The 18,565-nt window shown below is 41.3% G+C and overlaps 1 protein-coding gene across 7 annotated transcripts in view; it reads left to right on the forward strand.

The window, feature by feature from the left end:
- The window catches only part of Ripor2 (RHO family interacting cell polarization regulator 2), a 177,879-nt gene that overhangs the window by 122,401 nt on the left and 36,913 nt on the right, over positions 1-18,565 (forward strand). For all 7 annotated transcript variants that reach the window (XM_048348371.1, XM_048348366.1, XM_048348370.1 and 4 more), the window contains exons 2-8: positions 3,973-4,099; positions 5,375-5,530; positions 6,666-6,744; positions 7,985-8,008; positions 9,619-9,672; positions 12,933-13,082; positions 14,981-15,044. In XM_048348371.1, the coding sequence (XP_048204328.1) occupies positions 3,973-4,099; positions 5,375-5,530; positions 6,666-6,744; positions 7,985-8,008; positions 9,619-9,672; positions 12,933-13,082; positions 14,981-15,044 (654 nt within the window). The remainder of the gene's footprint in view (positions 1-3,972; positions 4,100-5,374; positions 5,531-6,665; positions 6,745-7,984; positions 8,009-9,618; positions 9,673-12,932; positions 13,083-14,980; positions 15,045-18,565) is intronic.

The following is an 18,565-nucleotide window of genomic DNA, read 5'->3' on the forward strand; positions in this document are numbered from 1 at the left end:
AGGACTTCAAGGGGAGTCTGAACTGCTTGAATGCAATCAATATAATGCTAACTATGTTGTGGGAATAATATTTCCTTATTATTTTTAATTTACTTTTTGTTGGTCATGGGGCTTGAACTCAGGGCCTAGGCACTGTCCTTGAGCTCTTCTTGTTCAAGGCTAGTGCTTGACCACTTTGAGCCACAGCACCACTTCTGCTTTTCTGGTGGTTAATTGAAAATAAGAGTCTCATGGTGACTTTTCTGCCTGGGCTGGCTTTGAACTGCAATCCTCAGATCTCAGCCTACTGAGTAGCTAGGATTACAGGTCTGAGCCACTGGTGCTCAGCTTGGAAATAGCACTTCTGTGTAGAACTTAAAAACAAACATATATGCAATTACATAAATAAAATTGCTACCCACAGTTACATGATATTGTATGGGAGTGCTCTCTATATCAAAGTGTCTGCAATTTCTGAAAACATATCTATGAATAATATACAAATACATTTCCTCTATAATAATGTAATTATGTTGCACCTCTCCATAGACTGTCTCTACCTTTTCAAAACTTTTCTATTAATGCATTATATTTTGTATAGTTTTGTTTACAATATTCCTGTTATAGTATTATGTTCTGCAATTTTTCCTGGGAATCTAAGATAGTATATCATTTTTAACTGTTAAATATTATTCTACCTTGTAGTTGTGCTATAAGGCATTAAGTGTGTGTGTGTGTGTGTGTGTGTGTGTGTGTGTGTGTGTGTGTGTGTGTGTGTAAACTGGAAGAACAGAAGCAAAAGACTGTCACCCTTCCTCCTGAATTTGGGGCCCTGGGAACCAGGCGTTTGCTTTATGTACTCTTTTTCTCTGACCCTTTCTTCCCTGTCCTGCCTCACTTCCTTTATGTCTCCAGCAGCCTGTGAGCTCACAAGCTTGTTGGACGACTCTTCTTAGGGAGTATATGTCAGCCTTCAGGCAACTTGATGGCAACCTAAAGCTAGTTTTCTTGCAATTTTTCCCCCTGATAATGATCATGACAAAGACCAAATAGAAAGTTAAAAACACTCAGCTGGCCACGTTCCCAGTGGTCACATATTCCACATGTAAATATAAGGAAATTGTTCTGCTTGTTTTCCCCCTTCCCAAAGCACTTTATAATCTGAAAATCCAGGACATATATTTGTTCTGGAGTCTTCTGTACCTGTTGATGAAGACAGAAAATGGGTACAATCTGGACCAGGTGTTCCATTCTCTGGCTTCTAATTTGTTGTATGAGAGGCATAACCTCACGGAATGTGATTAAGACTGGATAACCTTTAAAAGTTAGACTTATTTTAGCAGACCTTTTAAATTTTCAACCAACTTGGCATCATTTTTTCCCTCTCATTTTTTTTCTTATCCTATTGATTTGTAAAAGAAACCTAAAGCAGTAGCTTCTAAACTTTGCTGAGCACAAAAAACACTTTAAGGGGGGACCTTTGTAAAGCCCCTATGCAGGGGCTGTATCCCCTATAAATTAAATCAAATACTTAGGGATTGGAGCCAGACACACATAGTTTAAACTATTGATCTAATGAGTAAGAAAAAGTGTCTTTAATGGCTTAAAAAATATTAGTTGAAGCCGGGTGCTGGTGGCTCACACCTGTAATCCTAGCTACTCAGGAGACTGAGATCTGAGGATTGCGGTTCAAAGCCAGCCCAGGCAGGAAAGTCTGTGAGACTCTTATCTCCAATTAACCACCAGAAAACTGGAAGTGGTGCTGTGGCTCAAATGGTGGGGTACTAGTCTTGAGCTGAAGAGCTCAGGGATAGCACCCAAGCCCAAAGTTCAAGCACCACGACCACCACCAACAAAATACACACACACACACACACACACACACACACATAATTTGAAGCAAATCTAAGAGTGATATAGTTTAATATTTTCAATAATCCTTAAGTCTTTATTTAATCAAAGAATTTCCATGGTTCACTAGACCTACTGAACAGTAATTACAAAATGAGATACAGTATTAATAAAAACTAGTCAAATTGGAACTCAATATACTTCTTTGGTTATCATTATTGAGTAGAAGGCTGAAGATATAGCCTCTAAAGCTCTGGGTTGCCTGCCTGGCACTACAGAAAAATTTGGGGATACAAAAAGAATGTAAGCCCCACAGTGCTTCCTTGATTTTTGTTAGAAATTTGATTGGGATATAATGATAGCACAGGGTGCTTAATGAGCCCCAAGGTGGCCTTAGTAAGATGGAGACAACTTAGTAACCACCATGGTTTGCTTGTGGGCACCTCACTGAGGAATGAAAGGAATTGGGGAATTAAATCCCAAATGAGCCAGCACCTGTACTATGCCCAGGATTCTCACACATCCCACAACTGCACTTTCCTGGAGAAGCCGGAGATTCATAGACTCAGTAGTGGCATAGAGGAGTAGATGCGCTTGTATTTTAGCTCTTTCTCATTGGGACTAGATTTTTGTTTGGTTGGTTAGGGGAGAAGCTGGGGAGGGTAGTGTGTGTGTGTGTGTGTGTGTGTGTGTGTGTGTGTGTGTGTGTGTGTGTGTGTTTTGTGCTGATACTGGGGCTTGAACTCAAGGCTTTGAGCTCCCAGTTGGCTTTTTTTTTGTTCAAGGCTAGTGCTGTATCCCTTGAGCCACAGCTGTACTTCAGACTTTTTGCTAGATAATTGCAACTAACAGCCTCAGGGACTTTTCTGCCTTGGCTGACTTTGAATCAGGATACTCAGATCTCAGCCTCCTGAGTAGTTTAGGATTACAGGCATGAGACACCAGAGGCATGGTTGTTTGCTTTTAAAATTTTGTTCAATTTTTTTTGACAAGTACTTAGGATTGAACCCATGGTTCTTCTACTTGAAGCCACCCTCATTTGCTTTAGTCACTGTTCAGATAGACTTTTGTATTTTTGCCCTCTGCTGACCTTCATTCATCCCAGGTTCTTCTATCTCCACCTCTGAGTGCTGGGATTACAGTCATGTACTACCATGCCTGGCTTTCTACTGCTTTTTCAAAGGGCAACTGTAGATGAGTCTCAAATACACCAGTTGAGGTCTGCCCATTTTGGAAGGCTTCAGTGTAGAGATTCACTTTTTCCCCTGCAAGCTCAGTCCTAAACTCTTCTGCTGAGACAATGATACCTGCTTTGTTTCTGCCTAATCTAGTCAGGGTAGGATTACCAACAGTTCTAGGGCAATTCTTTGGTGGGGAGCTAACTTTGGGCTTCTGTCCAGCCAAGTAGTGTTTTGACACTGCATCTTGGTCTGTTGCTTTGAGCCTTCACAAAAGCCAAGCCCGCAAGTGAAATAAGGATTGTGTGCCTTCTCCCCATTCTCTTCCTACCTTTTCTTCCCTCTCTGGCTTTTTTATCTAACCTAGATTATCACTTCTTTTGTAAGCACTAGTGCTAGCCTCTTTCTTTGCAACCACAGTAGTGGCACAATTTTATCTTTCAAAATACACTCAAGGCCAGTAAGAGAGAAGAAGCTGAAGTAAGTTCATCCCTAGAGAGACCTTGTGCTTCTAGCCTCATGACTTCTCTAAGTGTAGAATTCTACCTGTAGGTCTGCCTGTCTTTTGAATTTCATGTTGACAGTGGCTTGTTTGTGTGCTTTTGTTGTTGTTACTGTTATTGGATAGGCATCCAAGTGGAAAAAGTTTCTGTCTTTGGTGAAACTTTGCAGAAACAAATAAAAAAAGAGTTCCTACAGAAAAGATAAAATGCTAATTTTGTGCTATTCATACTTTGTTTTAAATAGGTCTGTACCCTTTTTTTCTAGCCCTTTGGCTTAAATAAAATCGAACAACAACGAAAAGCACCATGCTACAGGCAAGAATCTCAGAAGAACCTCATGACTGTCATGACAAGGACCTATGAGTCACTCTGCCTTGTGTCACACCTTGGATGTGTTGACATGCCCAGTGTGCTTTCTGTCTGAACCTGTCTGTAAATTGTCATGGTCTCCTGTCTTATAGGACTGCCAACCAGACTGCCAGAAATCATGTTAGTAGGACCCCAGTCCTTCTCGCCTGGAGGGCCCAATGGGATCATCCGAAGCCAGTCCTTCGCAGGTTTCAGCGGTCTGCAGGAGCGGCGATCCAGGTAAGGGCTGTGCGTCTTTCTTGGGTCGAAGCTTGGGGAGGTGGGCGCTGATCTGCTCCCGAGGGTCAGTCGAGGCTTGGTAGCATAGCTGTGGCACACTTGCCCATGTGCACACGGACTCATCCATGTCGCGTTCATAGATAAACTAATATTCCCCAGATTGTGCTACCATCTCTTTTCTATTATTTCCAATTCGTCTTGCAAAGAAGATGCCTGCCAGAGGACTTAGGATAAACTAGCAATCTTTGTGTTGATCCTTTGCCCCCATTCCTCCTTTGGAAGCACATTTTTCCATTACATTTCCATTTCAGAGACAGGGTTGGGCATGAAATTCATTCAGTAGATAAAGATTATACCCACCGATGCACTTCAGAGGGCTAATGTTATTCAGACGGGGATTGCCCTGGAATCTCCCTCTGAATCAAGGAAGCAGATAGCATGCAGTAGAAATGATCTTCGGTTTTTCTGAGGCTTCAGAGATCTTGCTCTGAGGGACAGGACCCAGTGGGCTTGACCTGTGCAATCCCATTTGTTGTACCCAGAGATGGCCAAGAGCAGAACTAATAACCAGTGTTGGAGGTGGAGGGCCATGACTGGCACCTGCCAGTCTCTAACATCTTCACTTTTCTGCTGAGACCCTGTCAGAGAGCTGTCTGGCCTCCTTGCCTCAGAATCAGATGGATATTTGTGTTTAAATAATAATCCAGTGTCTCTTTTACTAGCATTCTTACTGTTAGTAGAGATGTTGAATTTTTATCTTATACCTACACAAAATTACATACACTGTAACTTTCAAGAAAGCTGTCAGTACAGCTACATGTGGTTTTTTTCAATGCCATATGTAATTAGCCATTTGTCATGCTGATGGCACTTTATCATAAAAGATGTCACTCACATCCTAGTCAAATTTCCTAGGAGTTTGTATGTGCTGTGGCACACAGGGCATATTTGTTTAGTCGGGCAGTTCTCCCTCTGCCTGTCTGAGGTTTTGGCGAAGGACTCAGTGTATTCTCAGAGAGCACATGACCTGAAGCTGGGCTTTGCTCTGGGTCAGCAAAGCTTTCAGAGTTCAGCAGTTACCAAAACGAATACAGGAAACAAAGTGCTGATGGCTCAGATCTGCTCCTATAGGAAGGCATCCTCTGGTCCCCAGAAGACACTCACATGAGCTTGAGATGATTTGAAAGGTATTTCTGTGTGATTTGAAAGATATTTCTTTGGTCAGGTCTTTGGTCAGCTGCCTGAGGCTCACATTTTTCCTCTCTTGTTCCATAGGTGTAACTCCTTCATTGAAAATGCTACTGCTCTCAAGAAGCCTCAGGCCAAGCTGAAGAAAATGCACAATTTAGGACACAAAAATAACAACCCTCCCAAAGAGCCTCAGCCTAAAAGAGTAGAAGAGGTCTACAGAGCCTTGAAAAATGGACTTGAGTAAGAACATTGGGCCTAACGATGCAATTTTGTGTGTGTGTGTGGAAAAAGGAAATCTTTTTCCTTTCTAAAATGACCAGGGTTGGGGGTGGCGCTCAGAGAAAAGCTAATTTTGTTTCTTTTTAAAGATCACTTTTCAAAGGCTATTTGTGTTGTACAGAAGAAGGACTTTTTTTCCCCTGCCAAGGGCCATTTGGATATTTTTAACATTATTCCCAGGCCATACAAAAGTATCCATTTAAAGATTGGCCTGCTATATTGGGTCAAACATTGAATTAATTTACCTCTAACATGGTAGCTGAGACTGCTTCTCTTTGGTGAGGCCAGTGATGTTAGCTGCCATTTAACATGTATGCTGCTATGAGAAAAGCTACTAGACATTGTAACTTTTGAATCCTGGCTGCAGTTGCTTTTGGCAGGACCAGACCCAATGATTTCAGGGGCCTCCTGTACAGCCCTCAGGCCTGACATTCCCCACTCTAGGTGTAGAAGGTTTTATTGTTTGTTTGTTTGTTTGCTAGTCCTGTGGCTTGGACTCAGGGCCTGAGCACTGTCCCTGGCTTCTTTTTGCTCCAGGCAAGCACTCTACCCCTTGAGCCATAGCGCCACTTCTGGCTTTTCCTATATATGTGGTGCTGAGAAATCAAACCCAGGGCTTCGTGTATGGGAGGCAAGCACTTTTACCACTAAGCCATATTCCCAGCCCTGTAGAAGGTATTATATTGTATTGTAACCAGGGAAACCTTAAATGTTCCCCAAAGATGTAAAATATATTGGGATTCTAGGTCATATACATTGAAGATCATGATAATGAAGAAAGTTTGCAGCGCTAATATGTTTATAGTTAGCTTTGTGGAGTATTGAGTTTCATTTAAATAATATACTTCTTGAGCCTATTATGAATATATATAGTATATAATATATAGGGGGAATGGTGTCTCCTTTTTGACAAGCTGGAAGTATCTGATGTAACTGCAAGAGCTTTCAACATTTTGAAAGACTAGGAAAATACAAAGCCTCCTCCTCTCTAACCGCTGAGCAAAAGTTCAGATGCTGAAACCTCCCTTTAGAAAGAAAAAGGCAACAATGGCACCATAATGAGAGTTCATGATGATGTCTTGGCTTCTCTTTGCAGTGAGTACCTGGAGGTTCACCAGATGGAGCTGGAGAAGTTGACAGCTCAGCTAAAGGATATGAAAAGAAACTCCCGCCTGGTAGGTTCCACCCAGCCATTAGGATTTGAACACAGTAGGTGTTTGGGCCTTTTATTGGATGAGGATGAAAAGCAGACCCAGGGGCAAAGTACTATCTGTATCCTGGTGTGTATTTTAAAAGGAAGATTTTCTTCTTAGTGTTTATTCTTCATACTTCTCAGTATTTTCTGTTTTGTTTTGTTTTTTTGGCCAGTCCTGGGCCTTGGACTCAGGGCCTGAGCACTGTCCCTGGCTTCCTTTTGCTCAAGGCTAACACTCTGCCACTTGAGCCACAGCGCCACTTCTGGCCATTTTGTGTATATGTGGTGCTGGGGAATTGAACCTAGGGCCTCATGTATACGAGGCAAGCACTCTTGCCACTAGGCCATATCCCCAGCCCCAATATAAACTTTTTAACTAGGGAAAGATACTTTCTGGACACCAGTGGCTCAGCTCATACTCGTAATCCTAGCTATTCAGGAGGCTGAGATCTGAGGGTTACAGTTTGAAGCCAGGCAGGGTGCAGGAAAGCCCATGAGATTCTTTTCTCTAATTAACTCCAAAATAAATCCAGAATTTGGAGCTGTGGTTCAAGTGGTAGAGTGGTAGCCTTGAGCAAAGAAAACTCAGGGACAGTGCCCAGGCTCTGAGTTCAAATGCTAGCACTGACAAAAAAAAAAAAAAACTCTTTCTGAAAAAACACTCCTAAATATCCCAAATAATCCACCATATGGTAAATTAGACTTTCCTTAGTATACTATTTGAACACTCAGAATTCGAAGCTTTTACTTTATCTGTCATGCCATAAGAAGAAAGCTCAGTGATGCCAGGCATGATAAAGAAACTCAAAGAAGTAGCTATGGTGCAAAGTTAAAGGGATGACTGGGCCACTTTGGTTATATGATGCATTGTGAAGTTCCGTTAGTTTAATGGATTTGTGAGGACTTATCTGATAATAGAGGTATTTGGATGCCTATCCTATTTTAATTGATTTTGTTCATGTCATAGTACTATTTTACCTTAACATGTCCAGGCATCAGAAAGCACTAGAAAAGTCTATACACACACACACATACACATACACACACAATACTCTTACTGGTATTTGGTTTTTACTCTTGAACTGTCAAAAAAAATCTAGTAAAACTTTGTGGAATAGATTATTTCATCGAAGAGTAGAAGGCAGATTCATTAATATTGGTAGCATTTTTGAGGAAGACATGTTTCATGTTTTAATTAATATACTTCTCTTTGATTTTAGGGTGTGCTTTATGACCTAGATAAGGTAAGTTATCATTCTGTGTTGGGGTGTTGTTGAAAGTTAGCTTTTTTTGTGTAGATGTTAATGAAAGATCCTCTTTAGGACAGCTCTTGCCTGTCATCTTAGCTACTCAGGAGGCTGAGGTCCAAGAATCATGGTTCAAAGCCATTCCAGGCAGAAAAGCTCATGAGATTTTTTTTTTAATCCTCAGTTAATTAGCAAAAATCCAGAAGTAGAGCTATGGTTCAAGTGGCTGGGTGGTAACCTTGGGCAGAAAATTCTAAGCAAGAGCACAAGGCCTTGAATTCAAGCCCCAGTAAGGACAACACACACACACATACACATACACCAACTTACAGAAGGTGTTCTTCTAATCTTGGAAAAAATTCATGCTTTTCTCTAATAAGGATGATGAATATGTGCAGTGATATGTATATTCAATGAAGTGTTTAAGTTCAAGTACCGAGAAATACGTCTAGGTTATTGTTTTCTCAGTATTTCTATAGATTTGAAAACTTCCCAAATATTTGGAGTCCTTTATTTGGACTATCTTTAAATATTAGCTATATATATGTATATACACACATATGTCCATATCTATCTCAAAGTCACCTTATATAGATATTGTCATCTTATATAGGTATAATCATATCTAAGGTGACTTTGCTGGGAAGATAATCACATTTATACCCATGCCATTAAAAAATTCCATTAAACTTCATTCTTTTCATGTAAAATTTATATTCTTACCAACAAAAGTTTTGTAGATGGATTCAGACATATTTTCTTTCTTTTTAGTAGTATATTAGGGTTCCTGCCACGCCTTGCTGTGTACATAATAACTTGATTTCAATGCTGAATCATAGTATGTTCTCTTTGAAGGTATTTTACAGGGCAATTTAGTTAAATACATGTCATAACAATAATATTTGTAACTCAGCGATGGCATATGCACAACAATGATGTTCTGTGAGCATGCGTGGGCAACTCTTTGCCCCTTGGCCAAGAGCAGTTACAAAATGCACCCCAATTTCAGAGGCATTAAAAAGTGAAAAAGGCCCATTTAGAACAAATAAAACAGATCATGATAAAACTGGGTGCCTGCGGCTCATGCCTCTAATTCTAACTACTTAGGATGCAGAGATCATGGTTTGAAACCAGCCCAGCATTAAAATCCACTAGACTCCACCTCAAAAATTATCAGCAAAAAGCAAGGCTAGAGGCACAACTTACATAGTAGAGTCCCAGCTTAGTAGAGCAAACTGACCAGGGGTGAAGGCCTGAGTTCAAACTCTAGTACCACAAAAAGATATGTGTGTATGCGTATTATTGTTAAGAAGTAATAGGGCCCTACTAGAAATCCAATTCAATCCCCTAGACTGGACTCCCTTACAGGCAAACACAAGTTTATAATAATTGACTTCATCTCTCAGAATATTGAGTATTTTGAAAAATAGTTTTCAAATTAGTATTAGATCATCTCTGAAATAGCAACAAACATGGTAGGGAAGGAGAAAATATTTTGCACCTCCTGGTACTTTTGCCTATGAGATAATAAAAAATATTCTCACAAATCTGAGTCAATTGAACTGTGAATGGCTGTATTTTTCTCAATCGTCTTCTTTTAATTCCAGCAAATTAAAACAATTGAGCGATACATGAGACGCCTGGAATTTCATATTAGTAAGGTAATTGAACTTCCTGATGTCTTTGCCTCTGTTTTTTTTTGTTGTTGTTTGTTCCTCAGTAATGGATCAATATACCTTTGGCTGGAGTATAGCATTCAGTCTTTGGAGATTTCTTTATTCAATTGACTCCTAAGCTGATTAGCAATTATGGCCTTCAATAGGCAGCATAGATGGAGGGAAAAATAAGAATACAAAGCCTAATAAGCTAGCTCAGTCTGGGCTGTACTTCAGTTCTGCAGTCATTTCCTAAGTGCTTCCTTGTAGTGGGCATGATGCCTGTAGAGGACTTGCATTCTCATTCTCAATGTGGTATGATTACAGATGAGATGGAACCACACTGATCTACAGCAAAGCTTCCTCCTTGACTTACTTTACCCTTTTATGTCCCAGAAATTTCTTGATGAACATCTTTTAATTATTTAAAGATGGTTGTCCATGTGCCTTCCCTAGATCTTTCTGAGGTTTATGGTTCCTTCCACTCTTCCTTATATGGAAGATGCCATTCCATATATCCTGCTCTGAATTCTATAAATGTTTCACTGCTGGTCCAATTTGTCTGAGATCTATAGTATTATCCACCCTTTGTTCTGGGCACAATCAGGAATGATCAGTGTAAGGGAGAGAAGTTTTCCCTTTGGGAAAACTATTTACAGTACCATTTCTATCCATACTCAAGCACCTCTCTTCAAAGTAGGAGGACTGAAGGTTTTAGTAGATCTTGCCATATATATACACACATATATATGGCAAGATATATATACACATACATATGTGTATATATATGTATATGTGTGTACATATGTATATATGTGTATGCATATATAAGTACTTTTATGTATTCCCACTTTGAAAGGTACTTATTACTGAAACAAACCTGAAATTGGTCTTGTCTCTGCCAAACTGAACAAATAAAACAACATCTGGCCAGATGCTGGTAACTCACACCCGTAATCCTAGCTAAGAAGGCTGATATTTGAAGATCATGGTTCAAAGCCAACATGGAGTCTGTGAGACTCTTATCTCTAATTAACCACTAGAAAAATGGAAGTGGTGCTGTGGCTAAAAGTGGTAAAACACTAGCCTTGAGCAAAGGAGTTCAGAGATAGCACTGAGGTGCCAAGTTCAAGTCCTACAACCGGAAAAAGAAAACACCTGTACAAAGATATTGTGGTATTATCTGACCCATGGTGTAAGAGGTATGGACATCAAGTGTCAAGTTTCATCAGAACAGTCTGCAATGTTCCTCTAAAATTCTAGATTCTTAGCCCAGCCCTAACCTACCAATTCAGCATCTCAGCATGGGAACTGTACTTTAGCATTTTACCAAGCTCACCTGATGAGTCTTAGCTTAGTTTTAAGGACAAAAAACTTGGGCTGGGGACATGGCCTAGTGGCAAGAGTGCTTGCCTTGTATATGTAAAGCCCTGGGTTCGATTCCCCAGCACCACGTATACAGAAAACCGCCAGAAGTGGCACTATAGCTCAAGTGGCAGAGTGCTAGCCTTGAGCAAAAAGCCAGGGACAGTGCTCAGGCCCTGAGTCCAAGCCCCAGGACTGGCAAAAAAAGAAAAAAACACTCATCGGCAGATCTTATTGACAGATCTGCCTGTTTTTCAGACATCACTCTCTCTCATTTAGAAACAAATCTACCTACCAGGGGGACTAAAAGTTATTCTTTTCAGAACTTAGGCATTCCCCTAAGCAAAGCCAAGTACACTGCTGACCTAGATAGCAACAAAAAATTTTTCTCTTGAGTCAAGTGAATAATTTTTGATCTCTTAACCTTTCACATCCTAAACACCACTGACTTATTTATGGAGGAAGCAACTGTGATATTTATATTCCAACTAGTAGTAGGGATACTTTTTCCAGGGGTGGCTGGAAGTTTGACAGAAGTGCCTGAGGGGGAATCTAGCCTGAGATCTAGGGTCTTCCAGCTCTTGCTTTCATAGGCTCAAACACAATGGCTGCCTACCTACATATCTTGCCTTCTTCTGGATCTACAATGGAAGCATCTTTTGAAAGAACAAAGATAATACTAAAATAAAAATCCAGATAGTTCTAGGTAGGAACCTGCCTTTCCAGAGTAATAGATTTCATTTGCTTCTGCCAATGACTGTCTCATATGGTCCTTTTTTATCTCCTGAAATTCCTGTAGCTAATGGCTCTTGGTTTAGTGCATGCACAAATGAAGACAACATAATTCTATAGAGACAGACATCAGGGGGAATAAATTTAGGACAAGGTTTTCCAAATCTCAGCTCTCCTGGGACATTGGGGGAATTCTTTGTTGTGGGTGATATCCCCAGCATTAAAAGATACTTAGCCACAGCCTGGCTTTTATTCACTATATGCTGGTAGACCACTGAGGTCAAAGATCAACTTAGACTTAAAATTACTGCCTTCAAGGTATTACATGGTTACCAGGGTTATATAATGAATATGACCAGTAGTCATTATTTAAACAACGTAGCATTATTTAGAAACATAAATTTAGAGAGACAGCCAAAGTAAAATTTCTTTTCTTTTTTTTCCAGTTTATTTTTAAAATTATGATTTATATACAAGAATTCAGAGGCATATGATCCTAGCTACTTAGAAGTCGGTGGTGGGAGGATCATGGTCCAAGGCCAGCTAGGGCAAAAGTGTGAGACTCTCTCTGAAAAATAATAGGGCTGGGAAGGGGGTGTGGCTCAAGTAGAAAGGCCCTGAGTTCTAGCTCCAATAGCACCAATTTTTTAAAAATGTTGTTTTCAATACATAGCCCCAAGTTCTTTTTTTTAAACTGCTGAATCTAGATGTGTAAATATCACCTTGGGACAATATCTCTTAAAAATAAAGTGTTGTACCCTTAAATACTACAAAAATTACACCTAAGTATAAAGCTATAACTCTTCCAGTGTTTACTTCATATATCGAAGACTCTAGTCTTTCCTGGCTTACTTTGTCAGTCCACCATGGATGAATAAATTGACCCAAGTCATTTTAAACAACTCCAACAATAGCCTCAAGAAAAAAAAAAGGATACATTTTTATTTTGTATAATTTGGAAACAGGATCAGAATAAAATGTGGTTTTGAGACAGTAAATAGATGACAGTGGTAAAAGTAGAAATTATTGTGAATAATGCTTCTACATGACTGTCCTTGTGGAGGGCTGAAAAAAAGAAAGTGCCTTTAGCAGATACCAATGACCTGTGTGACTTCATCTGAGCATGACAAATATTTAAATCTCTGGGTTTCCTGTTTTGATTCTGGCAGGTAGATGAGCTCTATGAAGCTTATTGTATTCAACGACGCCTCCAAGATGGTGCCAGCAAAATGAAGCAAGCCTTTGCCACATCCCCTGCCAGCAAGGCTGCCAGAGAGAGCCTGTCAGAGATCAATCGGAGCTACAAAGAATACACAGAGGTACAACCTGCTGACCTGCTTAGGTGTCACACACACGCACACGCGCGTGCACACACACACACACACACACCACCTCAGTAACTGCCAAGAACAAGGCAAACAGCAACCCACAACCTCATTCCACTCTCTAGAGAGATAAGCTTTATTGTTAGCCTAAAACAACAATACTAATGCAAGCAGGACAATCCATAGGACTGTTTAAATAAAATAAGGTACAGTGCCTTGAGCTTTGTCATTTAACTGCACTTTCAAGTAATCTGTAGTCTCATCTAACTTTATTCCTGGAGGTTGAACAGAGTGTGTGTGTGTGTGTGTGTGTGTGTGTGTGTGTGTGTGTGTGTGAGAGAGAGAGAGAGAGAGAGAGAGAGAGAGAGAGAGAGAGAGAGAATGCTATTTTTTAGTCGTAAAGGAGATGAGATAAAGAACCAGGAACAGAAGTGTGCTTTTCTGGTTTTTGATGGTCTCTAGGGCCCAAGCATCTGACACAAAGATCTTTACTCCTCCTGGGGTCAGCTATTAACAGTGCCTTTGATGAAGAGACTGAATTATTGAAGCCCCACTTCTCACTATCCCTTGAGTCTTTATTCAGAGATCAGATGTCATGAATGAAGTCATTGGCCTGATGAGGGTGTGTTGGGCAATTCCTAGGATCATTTTATGTGCCTAGCAAGTGCTAGGCTTTGAGTTTAACCCCCCAGGTCCAAATAATGGATGGATGTTATTATATAGAACACCACACATAGATTATATAGATTGGCCAATTGGTGACATTTCTTCACATTACTTTTCCTCTATCTCATGTGCTCAGTATTTTCTCCTGCCACTTGACAGCAAATGGTAGACATCATGATATTTTTACCTCATAAGAATTTTAGCATGCATCTTTTCTTCATTTAAGTTGACAAGTAAAAATTGCATGTATTATATAATATGCCATGGAATAAGTCTGCATTCTACAGTAGCTAACTCAGGCTCTTTAGCATAGTGTAGATCTCTGCAAAGTAACTTACATGACATATGGCTCATTAGCTCACATACACACATAGCTCTGTACAGCTAGAAAAAAAATTTCTTTTGTTTTATTTGTTTTGTTTTTGTTGCCAGTCCTGGGGCATGGACTCAGGGCCTGAGCACTGTCCCTGGCTTCTTTTTGCTCAAGGCTAGCACTCTACCTCTTGAGCCTCAACACCACTTCTGGCCTTTTCTATATATGTGGTACTGAGGAATCAAACCCAGGGCTTCATGTATCATGTATTTGAGACGAGCACTTTACCCCTAGGCCATATTCCCAGCCAGCTAGAAAAAATTAATGGCCACTAGCTGACTTACTCATTTTTAAGTTTTCTCTATTTGATGCAATATTGCTTTTTAAATTTTTCAGGTTACTTGTTTATCTTGCCAGTTATTGTATAGTCAAATGTTGTCATGTCTTTTTAGTCTCTTTCCCTAGAATTTTCTCCTATGATTCTGCCTTTGTAGTAGGGTCTAGACCAGTTCTTAGAGAATATCCTACATTTGGGGTCTGACAGAATGCTTTTAATATCATGTAACTTGTTCATATTTGCCCTAACCATTCTATGGACTTGCCTAGCCTCAGGTTAAACAAGAATGTCAAAAATGTCTCAAAGATTGGATGGGGGGAAAAGGGTGACATTGATCAAGATTCATAGTATTCAGACTGACAGCTCTAAATGAAATTCCTTTGCACTATTTATAGATAATAAAATAAATGAATGGACAGATGATTGAATGAATGAATGTCTCAAAGGCTTTTCTGGGCAACAGCTAAGTGCCTCCTATTGCTTATGTAATGGTTGCTTTCCTGTGGATAGGTAGTGTGTTTGAATTGGTATGTGAAGGAAAGCTAGCTCTAAAGCCATCTCCTGTGCTCTTCACAGAATATGTGCACCATTGAAGCCGAGCTTGAGAATCTACTGGGAGAATTCTCCATCAAGATGAAAGGTAAGGGCTAGGAATATGGCCTAGTGGTAGAGTGCTTGCCTTGTATGCATGAAGCCCTGGGTTCGATTCCTCAGCCCCACATATATTGAAAAAGCTGGAAGTGGTGCTGTGGCTCAAGTGGTAGAGTGCTAGTCTTGAGCAAAAAGAAGTCAGGGACAGTGCTCAAGCCCTGAGTCCAAGCCCCAGGACTGGCAAAAAAAAAAAAAGATGAAAGGTAATCTTTCATTAGAGATGATAGAAAGGTGCTGTCTCTACCGAGAGTTCTCAAGTTTGAGAGTGCCTGCTATTTTGATTTTCTTTTCCAGTGCCACCCCTTCTCAGCTCTACTCACTTCTGTTCATGTATTTATGCTTCTCATCTTGTGTCCTGCTTTTATACTTAAAAGTATATGTTATGACATAATCTCAAACACACACAAAAGTAGAGAGAACATTACAGTGATAGCTCATAAATCCATCACCTAAATTTAATAATTAGCAAAGTCTTACTGTGTTTGCTTTGTCTGTTTACTTTTGATTTCTCTTTGATGAAAAGAAGTCTTTGATGAAACAGCACCCAAATATGTCAGCCTGCCCTGCATACCTTTGTGTGCATCCTTTAATAGGGCCAACTTCTTATATAACCTCAGGCCTGTCACCTAATCACAGCTAACAAAATTAGCAAGCCTTTGGTGAGTAACCTGTTTTATCATCAAATTTCTCTAGTTGTCTCCAAATGAGTGCAGTTACTTTGCCTAAGTGAGGCTACAAAGCCTATGCATTATAATTACTCGATGTGCATACCTCTTAGGTTTCCTTTCATCTCTGACAAATCTCAGTCTCCCAGTTTTCCTTACCAGTACACTTGTTCTAGAAAGCCCTGCTGTACAGCAGCTTCTCATCTGCTCTTATCTGTTGGCTTTTTCTTTGTATTGTCATTTAAGTTGCTCATTTACCCCCCATGTTTTTGCAGACTTTGTATCTTGGTGTGACCTTGTAGTGTTTATTCCAGAAAGTTCCATTCTAGAAGCATCATTGATTTAGACAACAGCATCTCAGGACAAAAAGGAAGTCTGGCTCCAGACCACAGAGTATGGCCCTGGTGTGGTCGATTGCAGCTCCGTGTCCAGGCAGGGCTGTCAAATAAGCAGCCACCTTGGCAACTCCATTCCTTTGCCAACTTTTGGCTTTTTGCAGCTGAGAAGGCGGATGCTAAGCCATCCCTTTTTCTGAACTACTGTAGCAGCTTGATCCCCGAGTTTCTAATGGAAATTTAATCACGTTCTTTTCTCTGGTCTGCAATTAAGGGAGTAAAGAGGGGAGACATTTGCAGCTGAGTCATCTAACTGGGGAGGGAAATGACTCTTAAGAGCTGTACCTCACCTGGGAGAGCCTCTGAGTTTACCTGGAACAAAATCAACTTCACCCTGGGCTCCCCAAATGGCTGCCAAGGGATCTAGTAATGAATGAGATCTGAGTTTGTTCCTCTGTGTTCAATCGCAACACTCTCCTACTGAGTCCAGCAAATGAACCTTTCTAGATTTTTAGGTGCACTCTTTTCCTTTGAGTCCCCCCACTGACTCTGGTTCAAAACCAAACAGGCTGCTTTCCTCCCAGGAAGACTCAATCCAGAGAGCCAGGACAGACCCACAGAATCGTGTTTTGTTTTGTTTTGTAAGCTTCCAATATGATCCTTTGGCACCTTGGTTCTGGAACGCCATTGTCCTTAGGCACCACACATGCAGACTAGCACCATCTTAAAGCCAGTGAGAAAGGCAAGTCCCACACGTCACTGTGGAGCACGCTGCATGTCCGCCCCGCTGCCCCCAATGCTGATTACTGTTACAAGACTTTTGGTGAGAGGCATAAAGTTCTCCATTTCACAGATGGGAAATGGGAACCCAGAGAGGTTAAGTGACTTCTCAGAAGTAATATGGTAAGGTGGCGTCACACTGGAGACTCCATTCTAGGACTCTCGATTCCCAGTGCATCCTCACCCTCCGCCCCACAGGATGAGGAAGTTCTAGCAGCTGAGCAGATACTGGGAATTGTGGCTCAACGATGGTGTCTCCTAGGGGAGACAGCCTTCAGCTTAGCACACAGGTGCCCCAGATGACAGGCAAGATAAAGATAACCCTCACTTAACCCAATCTGAACCTCAGGCCTGGTAGTCGCTGAGGGAATGAGTTTGGAACCCTGCTATCCTGGGGATGGGGGAGGGTAATCTGGCCATCCCCAGCTCCTGAGTGCCTTGGGTACCAATGAGATCATGGTGGACTGTGGGAGCAAGCCTCTGTTGACCCACTTCTCCCTTTTTCTGTCCATCTTGCTTTCCTCACCTTCTTCCTTCCACTTGAACTCCAGGATTCCCCCAGACCTGAAGTGGGTTTTCCTTTTCCATTAGTAGACTTCTGTCACCTAAACTCCATCTGTGAAGGCTTTTTAAGCGTAGTACCCCCTGCCATGGAATTTTTTTTCTCCCTCCAGAAAAGCAACGGGGATCCCCTGTGTGCTACCAAGATATCCTAGCTGAAAAAAAATACCACCCCCAGCAGACTGTTTCATCACGTCCTCAGACCTAGTAGCCTTTAGCTTCCTCTCAACACACCCATCCACACTTCCCTTTTGGCCCCTCCCCCAACACATAACTGGCAACCTCGTGGGGAGGGTGAGAAGGGCGAGAAGGAGTCAAGCAAGCACTTCCTGAGCAGTTGCCCCTGGCCAGGCACTGGGTGCTTCCTCAGTGGTTCCTGCCTCATTCCACAAGTACATTCTAATTCCATGGCTTGGATGACCAACTGGACCAGTAAATAACTAGAATCCTGAGTAGGCAAAGGAGAGGAGGTTGGAGGCTGAGGTGGGGATGGGGCAGAGGGTGTCAAGAGGCTGGCAGAGGCCAGCCTGGATTACATAGAAAGACTCCATCTTGGAAAGAAGGGATGGAAGGGGAGAAAGTAGGAAAGACAGAAAGGAAAATGCCATTCACCAGGGTGGGGTTGGAGAGGAGGAAGGTGGCCCCTTGGAGTTCTTAGAACCAGTAGGACTGGAATAACATTCATCCAAGAGTGGAAATTATGTCCCCAAGTGACAGATTAGTGTGCCTCAAGTGCTTGTTGTAAGAAAAGCTGTAGAGAGTTCTTTTTTTTTTTTTTTTTGGCCAGTCCTGGGGCTTGGTCTCAGGGTCTGAGCACTGTCCCTGGCTTCTTTTTGCTCAAGGCTAGCACTCTGCCACTTGAGCCACAGCGCCACTTCTGGCCATTTTCTGTATATGTGGTGCTGGGGAATCGAACCCAGGGCTTCATGTATGCGAGGTGAGCACTTTTGCCACTAGGCCATATCCCCAGCCCTGTAGAGAGTTCTTTGAGGCTAGAGTTTTGAAGCCTTGCATGCTGCTCAGTTCTCTTTAAGAACTCTAGATACATATCAGTGAACCCGGAAGGCCTCACACTCTTGACCTCTCTGCCTCAGCCCACATTCTAACCCCACTAAGAAACACAGTCTCTTAGGGAAAATTGATTTTTCCTTTTGATTATTACTCCAAGT

Source organism: Perognathus longimembris, chromosome 6, assembly GCF_023159225.1.
Source record: "Perognathus longimembris pacificus isolate PPM17 chromosome 6, ASM2315922v1, whole genome shotgun sequence".
Taxonomy (NCBI): domain Eukaryota; kingdom Metazoa; phylum Chordata; class Mammalia; order Rodentia; family Heteromyidae; genus Perognathus; species Perognathus longimembris.